This window comes from Epinephelus fuscoguttatus, linkage group LG16 (genome assembly GCF_011397635.1).
Source record: "Epinephelus fuscoguttatus linkage group LG16, E.fuscoguttatus.final_Chr_v1".
In the NCBI taxonomy this organism is placed as follows: Eukaryota; Metazoa; Chordata; class Actinopteri; order Perciformes; family Serranidae; genus Epinephelus; species Epinephelus fuscoguttatus.
In genome coordinates, this window is record NC_064767.1 from 6707868 (window position 1) to 6720233 (window position 12366).

The following is a 12366-nucleotide window of genomic DNA, read 5'->3' on the forward strand; positions in this document are numbered from 1 at the left end:
GGAATCATACAGTGTTTACTTAACCCATTAAAAATATGAAATGAACCAGGTCAGAGGGAAGTCAGCATGTCACAGTGCTCCCACACCGATAAAAAAGGATTATTTCACCGGCAGCAGCAGATTACTACCTGACAGTCCTCATCCTGCACTATGGTCAAAATGGAATTCCTGACTTCACATAAATATTTCAACAACAGGCTCTTCTGACAAACAATAATAGCCTTTAGCAGTCTATGGGATATACAGTAGCCTATATTCAAACAGGAACTTTAATTTCTGAAATTATTTATTTTGGTTTCTTTGCATGTGTGGATTGCATGGGTTGTTACCGACATCTGGTGAAAATTTCATGACAATAGCACTTTTAGAAATATATTTACTGAGAAAAATGACGACGTGTTCAATATTTATTTTACCCGCTGTAATGACAGATAATAGTGACAAATGGCCCACCGCAGTTTTTAAAGCCTAAGGTGATGTCTTTAAATATTATTATTTTAGTGCATGAAACATTTACTGCAATGCATGACTGAGAAATTAAAGTTCAAGGACAGCAGCTCACTACAGCAGCTTCAGAGGGTATGGCAGGGCAGGTCATAATTCCCCTATTACAAAAGAACTAGAAACAAAAAATGGAAGAAAACTTTACATACATAGATGATTTTTCATACAAATAAAGACATTAGACATGATTCATATGGATGAGAAACAAACATAGTCAAAGATCTGGATACAAAAGGTAGAAACTACAACACAATGTTATTTATCAGCATTATATGTTCTGTAAAAATGAATATTTAATAGTAGCCTACTAACTATTTAAACCGTGACCTTTTATTGCATTACAATGATTTTATTCATTAAACCCTTGTTGGTTGTGATTCCAGTTTTAAACTTTAGAGTTCAGCATCAGGTCATAAACCCTCCTTCACAAATTACTACTGTCACGGTGGCCTTGAGCAAGGCACTGAGCCTGCTCCTTCTAATACAAGTCTAAATAATCCCAGCAGCTTTTATGAGTCTTGTAAACAGGATGTAATGATACGGACAGAGACTAATCCTGTTGTTAAATAAAGATTAAAACTGCATTATGTACCCCCTGTTTTAACAAAAACATGTAACCATGGTTGAAATCCAATATGAGTGAGTATATCCTGGATTTCTGACTCCTCTGTGCTGTATAAAGGACAGGACACCCAGTCCTGAGCACACTGCCTGCAGACACTAGAGAGTGAGTCAGGCTGCTTTACACCAACAACCACAAAGCGATGTATTCGATTTATCTGAAAGCTTTTTTTATCCATTTGAATTTTTAATGAGGCTTAAGTGTTTTGAATGATTTAAGCAAATAACATTAACTGTAAAATACAGTGTTATGGAAAGTATTAAACAGCTGAAGTTGGGAAATATCAATAATAGAACAGCAGGTGTCATTGTACAGTAGATATACTTAAAGGTTTGCCACTAATTACTTTATTATCAATGCTTAATATATTATAGCTTGATGCTTTATGGATGGGTTCCTAGGTTGTGTGTTTTTACTCTTTACAAGCACCCATGAAGTCTAAGCTGTTACTGTCATTAATTAACTAACTCGCTGTGTCTTCTGCAGGATGATGGCTGTACAGGTCGGCAGAGTGATGTTTCCTTTGATGCTGAGTTTGTTTCTGGGAGCCTCATCTTCCATTTGGTCTCTGGCTCCTGCAGGTAAATAAAATATTCCGACACGTTTAATTATATTGATCTGAGTTTTTGTTTTCAGAGAACGGGAACCTTTTTGCAATCCCAAGCCTTTTATTGTTTTAAATTAGATTAAATTATTATTTTTGTTTTTATTTATTTATTTATTTTACTGGAAAGGCAGGTTTTCAGATCTTTGACTTTTATTACCATCTTTTGGTGACCAGCGGAACTCTTTACACAGACGGCACTATTCACATAAACTATAATGGCACATTTTCCTGGACAAACGCAAAGCCAAGTAAAATAAATAAACCTACAACAGGTTACGTAAAATGGTACATCTCAATCCTCATTTTATTATTTGATTTAATTTAATTTATTATTTATTATCATTATTTATCGTGTCAGTTTGATTTTAGGTGCTTCATGCTTGGTGCTTATTTCCATCCCTCTGGCACTGTCTCCATCTCGTACTGTGCTGCACTATATAATATGTGAGCAACACTGGCTTTGAAAGTCAAATTCACTTGTACACTTTGGTGATTTAAAGCAGACGTAGCAAAGTGGAGAGGTTTGACTTTCTGTTCCTTGAAGCCTTAAGATCCACCTTAATGTTTGTGGTTAAGCATTGGATAGAGGCATGTAGCAAGTAGTAAGTGAAGTGAATATGAATGTTCAAGCAGAAATTTCGGCTTTGATAAAAGTCTAAAGAAAAGCAAGCAAATACATGAAACAACTTAAAAAATTAAGGTAGATATGGAATATGGTTATACATTTTCCCTAAATGTGGAATACATAGCTGTGCTTGAATTGTTAGTACATCAGTGCAGAATATGTATGAATGGCTTTTCACATCAAAGTGGAAGTGGCTTTTCATAACCAAGAAAGAAGAAGTGTGTTTCAACAGAAAAATGGGCAAGTGAACATTACTCAGACTGGAAATTTCTGTAGAACAAACAATTCTGTCTCAGCTGATGCGTTTGCAGCGACGCTCTGTTTCTCATCAACTCTTCTGAGAAAACGCACACTGTCAGTGTGTGACAGATTTGTAACAAACTGCAATGTCTTCCGTCACCAGCGGCCTTCCAGTTGCCCCCCTGCCAGCTCATCAACCAGACAGTGTCTCTAGAGAAGGAAGGCTGTCCAAAGTGTCACCCAGTAGAAACAACCATCTGCAGCGGTCACTGCATCACCAAGGTAGTACAGGAAAGAATCTTATAGTTGTAAAAAAAAAAAAAAAAAAAAACCAAAAACAACTCTCTGTGTCTCTCTGTTTAGTCGCTTTATTATCCCAGATGGTCAAAGATAGCCATCAGGGGCGTCACAGTACAGGGGATTTTTGTCCCTGATGTTCAGATTACTATGGAAAGCATTCATGGAGACAGATAAAACAGTTACAAGAGAAAAACATCATTTGCCTATCTACATCAAAAGTATCTAACTTCCTGAGGAAGTGCAAAAGTTGCTGTCCCTTCTTATAGACCGCATCAGACATAGCAACAAACATCTGACACATAGACATATTCATTGCATATAGAGTGAAATGATAATGACTGATGCACACAACATTTAAGATAGTATTGAGTGGTAAAATGTGTGACTAAATGGGCAAGTGTGAGGAATAAAAAGAACAACAACAACAACAAAAAATCAAATAAGCCAACTGCTAACTGGACTGAAAGTTAATAAAACCTAACTGTAACTGTCCCTCAGTTAATTTCATTTCAGTTCATCAATTAAGCCTAGACTCTGCTGCAAAGGCAATTACTTACTTACTTACTTACTTACTTGCTTACTCTAGACATAATAAAACAAAGAGTCAGTTATAATATTAAGGCAAAGGAAAAATAAAATATATAGTGTCTATGTAGCAGATAATTCTTTGTCTTGGTGAGAAAAGATGTATGCTACAGTGTGCTTCAATGGATTTAAGAAATCATCTACATCTGCATTTTGTGTTAAACATTTTGTTTTGGCCTTTATATTCACATTTAATTTGTATTTTCACGGGTTATTTAACTTAAATTGTTAGCCCAGATGTGAACGTTTTGTCCAATAAGCGGTTGACTCTGTCAATGTTTACATCAGCTGTGCAGTCACAGAGTCCTGCTCCCCACTCCACATATGATGTGTAGGTTAACAGCACTGTGGCAGTCTTCTTTTGAGATTAACTTGTTATTTTTGTTTCCCTCCAGGACCCTGTCATCAAGATACCATTCAGCAATGTGTACCAGCATGTGTGCACGTACCGGGACTTTTACTACAAGACATTTGAGCTTCCTGACTGTCCTCCTGGCGTGGACCCGACTGTCACCTACCCTGTGGCTTTGAGCTGCCACTGCGGGCGCTGTGCCATGGACACATCTGACTGCACCTTCGAGAGCCTGCAGCCCAACTTCTGCATGAATGACATACCTTTCTACTACTAGTCTCAAGCAATAGCAGCATTCAGCACATTAATAAACTGGATTTACATTCAGCATCAACTGTTGTAAATAAAGATTGTTACATTTACCAGTGCAAAAGAGTTATGTATCTATTTCTCGTGCAGTTACACTAGGAAATTACCCACATTTGACCTTTCTTCGAACTTACTGGTTAACACCCAGGAACCACTAAGCACCATCCTGTGTGTGTTACATGATGCAATACATGTAAGATCTAATCTGTCTTACAGTACAGTAGTTGAAATGTGTTTGCTTGTCATATTTGCCTCAAAAAGGAAAGAAAAGAAAAGATTATGTCTGTTTAATTATAACAGGAATATTAAGCATTAACATTATCATCAAAATAAACATTTTTGTGCAGCGTCTCACACTTACACATTATCTATACATCTTATCTTCTTGACCTCATGCGCATGAAATACAAAAACCGGCTCAGCTAATATGACAAGGAGGGAGTTCCCACCAGACATAAATAGCTAATATAGCTACTTTATGTAAAACCAGTCAGCTTTAACTGGGAGTGGAAAAACATCATCAAGCAAAGCAATGTGCTTTGGAGGTGCATGTTAGACACAGTGGGAGTTATGTGACAACCCATGAAATTAATGTGAAGTTGACTAATTTATAGCCAAATATCTAAACCCACAATCTTATGTGACATTAATGGCGACTACGGAACCTGTGCATCACTGTTTTTTCTTGAGAATTTGTCACATACTCACACCCACACCCTAATCCAACTGATTTTACGTCATTATAACATGCTGATAAATTTGTACCTATTTCTGCTGCTCTGCTTTTAGTTAGCATTACAGGGACAAACGTCAGAAGGCTTAGTTCCCATGGCAAGTTTTTGTTAACGTTTACAGAGGAGCAATAAAAAGCTCCCTGACTGGAAATATTACAAACTTGCCTGTGATGTTCATGGCCCATGGACAGTATTCCATCTCAACCCTGCGTCCTCATATAAGGACATTACATTTTGGGTTTACTTGACCTTATTCTTCATTCTACGTAACATAGACCTGTTGTCCTCATTAGTGGACACGTTTATGAGCCATCTAAGAGCACAATACAGTAATCCATGTGAAAACAAATAGCTGCCATCTCAGGTCCAAAACCTGATTACATTTTGTAGTTGGAACTTGTTTATTTATAATTAATAATGTTTGTAGTTTAATATGGCAAACATTTGACCAATTTTAGCAACAAGCTAAGACACATTAGGAATCAGGAAGTAGGCCTACTAGTTTGCAGACACTGGGACTTTATTATCGTCTCATTTGAGGACTTGGGACTTCATTGTTGTGTCATTTGAGGACATTGGGACTTGATTATCATTGACAATGTTTAGGTTTTTTATACTTAGCAGGTCCTACTGATCCAAAATAGCTAAGAAAAATTACTAATGCATGCCAAACAAAAGTTCGGGTCTCAGGAGAATAGGGAGCCATGGCCGGATTATGAGTAAATGAACCCCACCACAGATTTTGTAGTTGTTATTCACCTTTTGTGGTTTTGTATCTCAGTATGCTCATTTGTGCTTCCTTGTGGTTGTTTTGTCGTGTCTTAGTTGGTTGGGTCTCTTTGGCGTCATTTTGTGTCTTTTTTAGTTTTATTGTGTATTTTTTGTGGTTGCTTAGCCCATTTTTTGTAGTTATTTTCTGTGTCTTTGCAGTTCCTCTGCATCTCCATGTGGTCTTTTAATGTCTCTTTGTGGTCATTTTGAGTCTCTTCCTGGTTGGTATGTGTTAATTTCACATTCAATATTTTGCTAGTGAAGGTCAGAGGCCCCCCTTACATTGTAGGCCACTGGGCCTGTGCCTAGTTTGCCCGTTCAGTAATCCATCCCTGTAGGCAGACACTCCCATTCTGTCTGGAGACAAACATTATAGCTATTCTAAAATACCTGCTCTGAATTACATCCTGCCTCACACTAAAACACAAAAACTATTTATATTAGCTAAATAAAGATAAAAAAGCAAAACAAACACATACATAAGCTATAATTGGTGGTAAGGAAAAAAAAAAAGTTTGAGTAGAGTTTAGCTCCTCAAAATCTGGCATTACCTTGTACAAAAGTGTTTGCCAGATGAATGTAAACATCAGGGAAAACTTCAAGAATATTATTTGAAAATTATTATTTAGTAATTAAAAAAACGTAGTCAAAGAAGGCAGACATTCACGATTTTATCAAGAAAAAATATTTTTTTATTAAAACTCCAGAAAACATAAAATTACATATAACATTACACAATTGATTCATATTGCCAAGCACATACTACAATAAAAATACCTGCTCTCAATCACATCCTAATAACTAGTATGCCTACCACTAAAACACCAAAAATAAAACTTATGGTAAGTTAAGATAAACAAATAGTATGTAGTTTAGTATAACATCTGTACAAAAAAGCAAAAAATCACTGAGAAAAAGTAAAGGACTAAATTATATATTAATATGTATGAGAGACACCAAAAAAAAAAAAAAAAGTTAAGTTATTAAGATGCTTTCTCAGTATTATATGTTACAGACAAACAGACCTCTGGTCCTTATCTCTGGTCTTGTGCCCACATCTCTCAAACCTGCTGCTACTACTCCCAACTGATCCCAACAACCTGAACAATTTCCAAACAATTTCAAATTTACTGTTCCTCTCTAAAATACTTGAAAGATAAGTTGCAGCTAAGGTCCACATTCAACTTAGTCACAACAATCTGTTTGAACAATTTCCATCCGGTTTTCACTTGTTTCGTCAGTACTCAGATAGCCTGGGTAAAAATCACTAATGATCTCCTAATGGCAGCTGACTCTGGGCTTTTAACTATTTTCATTCTTCTTGATCTAAGAGCAGCCTTCGATGCCATTTCAGATAACATCCTTCTAGAGAGACTAGCTACCACACTGACACTGCTCTACTGATTTAAATCATATCTCTCTGGATGCACTCACTTTGTTCAAATTAGAAATTTCAGATCCAACTCTTTTCCAGTTACTAATGGTGTTCCACAGGGCTCTGTAATTGGTCCCCTTTTATTTATTATCTACCTTCTACCTCTTGGCCATCTGTTCAGAAGATTCTGCATTCATTTCCACTGCTATACTGATGACACCCAGCTTTATCTCTCCACCAAGCCTACTTCCACTCTTCCACTCTTCCACTCAATTCCCTTTCTGACTGCTTATTGGATATTAAATCCTGGCTTTCATCCAAATTCCTCAAAGTCAACAGTGATAAAACTGAGGTTCTCCTTGTAAGTACTAAACCGCATACTTGGTCTGCATACTTTCATCTACAAAATATTAATTGCCTTTGCCCATCACTTACAACTCAGAGTACTGCTACCCTACCCATTCTTTGGTTACATACCGTATTGATGACTGCAATTCTGTCCTCTTTGGTCTCCCTCTTAAGTGTCTCCATAATCTCCAGTTGGTCAGCTGCTCGTACCATTACTCGAACCCCCTCCATAGTCAATTGTGATTACAATTATAGTTAGAACTATTATTTAAAAGTCAAAATATAGGTTTAGGAATAAGACACTGTGGTAGCTTTACTGGCTCAGTAAATCAAACACAATATCTGGTTTGCCTTTGTGATTAAAGGGTAATAAGGACAGATATCAACTTACAGCTAACAAACACATAAAAACATGTTTTATTTACATTTGTTGAAGCCATTACGGAACCAGAGCAAGTTCACCAAATCATTTCCCATTGGGCAGTAAAGTGCATTTATGTATTCTGTACCCTTGAGATGGAATATGGATGTTTTTAAATTAAGAGCATTAATCTTGTTAAATGCTTTTAAATCCAGAATGCAAGATCATAGATTCCTTAATGTTTTTAATTGAACTAGTTACATACTAAGTTTTTTCAACTTCTTTTCTGAATTGCATTCCTTTTGCTTGATTTTTACTTCCTTTTCATAAATAGAATAAAAAAGACAAGGCTTTCCTGTTTCTGCAGTTTGTAAATCATATCAGCTGAAGACAGAATATGTGTCTATCTAACTGCCTACACATCTCCCTCTATTGTCTCTCTTTCTCTCTCTCCCTCTCCCCTTATAGCTGACTGTGGACATGGGTTCATTTCTACTGTTGGACTGCTGATATCACTGCTGTCCATTCTGCAACAACACACAGAGGCCAAAAGCTTGTCAATGGTCCCTTTCCTCATGAAAACATACAGAAATAGGTCTGCAACAGGATTCAACCTAAGAAACACAGGAAACAGGCTTCTGAGGGTATCGTTAGATCTGGCTTCATATACCAATAACAAAATGATGCTGGGCAGGAAGAACAGCATGTAAATGAGCAGCACCAGGACCAACATTCCTACAATTCGTCGTTTTTCATCAGAAGGGACAGAGATGGAAGCTGACAGGGCTTTAAGGGTCCCACCCAGGAAGAATATGAGCAGTGGGAGGGGAAGGAAGCAAAAGATGGTGACGATGATTTCTTGAACCTTCCCATCTTTGCAGATAAATAAAGGGAGGAGAAAGGCAAGAGGAAGGACCCAGACCACGACACAAACCACCACAGAGATCTTGATGGTTCGTCTGAAGCGGTACCACAGTGGACATGCGATAACCAAATACCTGTAATACAAGACAGACACAGCTTCAGAATTATACAATGGTCAAAGACAAGTTCTACACATACTGTGTAGACAGACTGATACCTTTCCAGAGCGATGCACACCATGAAGCCACCACTGGCCCCCACACAAAAGTAGTAAATGTATGTGAAGATATTAACGATCTTGCGGTCCTTAGGTTGTGCCACCTCAGCGATCAAGCAGCAGAGTTGAATGAGGTCAGAAATGAGAAGGTTGCTGATGTAGATCGGAGCAACATGATCATTTCGCACCTGCAGAAAATCAAAAATAAACCAACAGCTGTAAACATGTTCTGAACTCCACCTCTTCCTAAATAAGTCATCTTGTTCTGCCCAGAAATTGCAGTCAGATCCATTCATAAATTTTTCTTTAACCCCTGTTTTGTGCAGTCAGATATGTTGCTTTACAATAAGGGCAGTATAAGCACTGAGTAGTATGGAAATAGACACGATGGACATAAAACAAACAAGGAAATTCAGTATAAAAAGACATTTAAAACAGTTTAAAACATGGATTGACTGATTCATAAAATCATAGATTTGCAAAACTATAAATCATAAAATCAAGTAAGACTTTAAAAGAGTCATAAATAGACAGCAGAAGCATAAAAAGAAAGAGTTTCAGACCTGTATTAGGAACGTCAGGGCCAGTTAAAGGCTAAAGGGAATGGATATGTTTTCAGGCGAGCTAGCTTTCCTGATATCTACAGGTAGTGTGTTCCATAGCTTTGGGGCATAATTGGCAAAGGCTGCATCCCCAATCTTCTTCCAGCTGTTTGCAGCCTCCAATAAACCAGCAGCAGATGACTGCAGTGTTCTTGGAGGCAAAAAATTAACAAATGATCGAGCAATGTAGCTTGCTCTCAGCCCATGTAGGGCTTTGTATACAAGGAAGAGGACCTTAAAATCAATTCTAAATGTAACAGGAAGTCAATGTAGAGTAGCTCAGACTGGCCTGACGTGCTCTTTGCTTTTGGTTCTGGTTAATAGCCAAGCTGCAGAATTTTTAATGAGCTGAAGTCTCTCAGTGGTGTTTTTTGGCAGGCCAGGGGCCTCCCTAGTGTAGAGGTTACACTACTTTATCCCAGCCCTCTGACACCTGGCCCCCAACCCAGATCATAATCCTTTACAGAGAGACACATGACACAAACAGTAAATAGGTAAATCTCAGTCATGATGTTCATACCTGAGAAAAAAGAGCGTAGATGGCCATGAGGGTCAAAGGAAGGCCGATACAAATGATAATGCATGTCACCACTTTTATGATAAATCCAGTTTCTCCACGATAAAAGTAAGTGACAAATGGGGCAAAGACATAATAAAAGTCTATGTCTGGGGAGTAGGTATGAATGTTGGAGTAATCCTCCATTCTTCAGAGTAAAACCTGTAGTTAAAGAGATGAGGTTACAGAAGGGCAGCATGTTGTTTAATATCCTAACATTGTTAAAGATAACACTAAAGCTGTTAGATGCAACTTCACACACATACAGAATACATAGTATATTACAACCACAATCAAATTGGATCAAATGTTACATCATCTGCTCATAATATCTAATCAAGGAATAAAATTCTAGACAGTGCAACAAGTTCCTGTGATGTACGTGTTGCTGTGAGGTCTTTACTGCAGCCACAGAACTTTGTTCACTTGTTTCAGTAATCTAAAGCAATGTTTAATATTAATGTACAATGGTTTAGGATGTTTTGCCTGACCTCTAAACTCAGTGTCCCACTACTTGTTGAATGTCCCTCTTTGGATGAGGAGGATTACATGAAAGATTTCTAAATTTGATGAACCATTTGCAAAACTTTGCAAGAATGCAAGAAATGTTGTGCAGCTCAGGAATATCTTGCCAATCCTTCTGTGACAGGAGACCCGTGAAGGTAAATAAAATTTGGTAACATGAAGTAACATTTAAGGAGCACTTTTTCCAAGTATTGATTTTATGTTGGGAGGAAATTCTGATAAATCATCTGTCCACTAAACTGGAACTTACTGTGTACTTCTACTTCAGAAAGAAACATCATACTATTTGCCTGACAGGGACATGTTACTGGTTACACTGCAGACTCAGAATTTACACTGAGAATATAACAACTAGAATATCATGCATTATTATCTATTAAACTATCCAGCACTTTATCAGAAACAAAAGCTCCACCATGAACAAAATATACGTTTAACATTTCACTTTTACACTAATGCACGGGCGGTGCTGCACAATGGATAAATGTATAAATAGATAAATGCAAAGTTATCTTGTGTCGGGTGACTGCTCATGATCTTATCAACGTCCTCCCTTCAATCTCAAAGAAACCATCGGAAAACATAACATAACCCACAACTGATACCAGCCTCCATCTAACCAGAATTTTTTTTACATAATTGGTCTGTCTTCTAACTTTGATTAGAGTTGAAGCCAGCTTTTCTGTTGCTGTGGCACTGTCTCTTGTGTTTTGAGGTTGCTCTCTTCTATGGTTGGCTCTGATGCCAGCCTGCAACACATGCATTACCCCACAAAGTTAAAAAAAATGTAGATAAACTTGACTGAGGTAGTCATTATTCATGTATGAAACAGTTAGCTGAATATAACCGGTCATATCATTTCACAACACAGAGATATTTCAGCTGTCATCATTTACTGGAAAACTGGAAATATCATTCTAAATAGCTTTCATGAGATTAATGATGGTTTAGAACATACCTATTAACTGTGCGTGCTCTGTCTCATTTCCCTTGTTTATTCTTCATTACCCAGTTTTACTTAATTGAAAAAAGTACAGTATCTTCTTCTTGCATGTTTCTATTGTATTTTACCTTTCAGCTATTTTCTTAAAAATGCTCTTTTGTCTTTCTCGCAATTTATGGAAAAAGAGTGAAACACCCAATTTAATAAAACATAGTTGGTTTAAACATTCTGTACAGCTACAGTCCAAAGCTGTCGGCTTGTTAAAGGTTTCATAATCATTTCCTGCCTGTTTATAATGCCTCTATTTCAATAATCTGTGTAATGTTATGTCACAAAATTTACCTTTGAAAGCTGAAAGACCCCACCTGAAAGCGTTTCCTACACCAGTGTCTGATGTGACCTCAGCATCCAGTCTAAAATAAATATGGGAGGTTGTACCAGGCAGTATAGTTTGGTGATAATCTACCCTGAGGGGGTGTAGATGATCATTATCTTCTGAGGAAGAGAGAAAACATTGCAAAATAGCAAAAATATGCATTAGCACAAGAGGAAAGTGAGATTGATAAAATACCACAATGTAAGCAGTAATTAACCAATGCATGTTAGGTGCATATGCTCAAGATTTTGCTGTTTTGACGGGTAAATAACAGCTGAGCCACACTGAGACACATAGATGTCTATTACAATAAGGCTAAATTAAATTAATACATCTTGAAAGACATCTATTTTATATAGCAACCATTGTTTCAACAGCATTTCAAGCAAGTCAAGTGTATGACTACAAATGCTGCATCTGTTAGAAACAGCACTTAAGACGTGTGTATGCCTGTTACATTTGCCTCAAAAGGATAAAAAGAAATGAGTGTCTCTTCAGTTATAGCAAGATAAAATAACATACATATTGAACTTACAATTTTATATGTAGC

At 37.2% G+C, this 12366-nt stretch overlaps 2 protein-coding genes across 2 annotated transcripts; one reads left to right on the top strand and one right to left on the bottom strand.

Annotated features, from left to right (window-relative positions):
• The first annotated feature begins 1202 nt into the window (after positions 1-1202).
• Positions 1203-4287, top strand: lhb (luteinizing hormone subunit beta). Its single transcript, XM_049600183.1, has 4 exons — positions 1203-1231; positions 1613-1707; positions 2762-2880; positions 3879-4287. The coding sequence occupies exons 2-4, from the start codon at positions 1614-1616 to the stop codon at positions 4110-4112; spliced, it is 447 nt and encodes a 148-aa protein (XP_049456140.1). The 5' UTR covers positions 1203-1231; position 1613; the 3' UTR covers positions 4113-4287.
• A 2073-nt stretch (positions 4288-6360) lies between these two features.
• LOC125903317 (G-protein coupled receptor 4-like) lies at positions 6361-11840 on the bottom strand. Its single transcript, XM_049600176.1, has 4 exons — positions 11783-11840; positions 9937-10134; positions 8815-9002; positions 6361-8731 (listed from the first exon to the last, which is right to left on the bottom strand). Exons 2-4 carry the CDS (start codon positions 10117-10119, stop codon positions 8149-8151), a joined length of 954 nt encoding a protein of 317 aa, XP_049456133.1. The 5' UTR covers positions 10120-10134; positions 11783-11840; the 3' UTR covers positions 6361-8148.
• Positions 11841-12366: the final 526 nt, after the last annotated feature.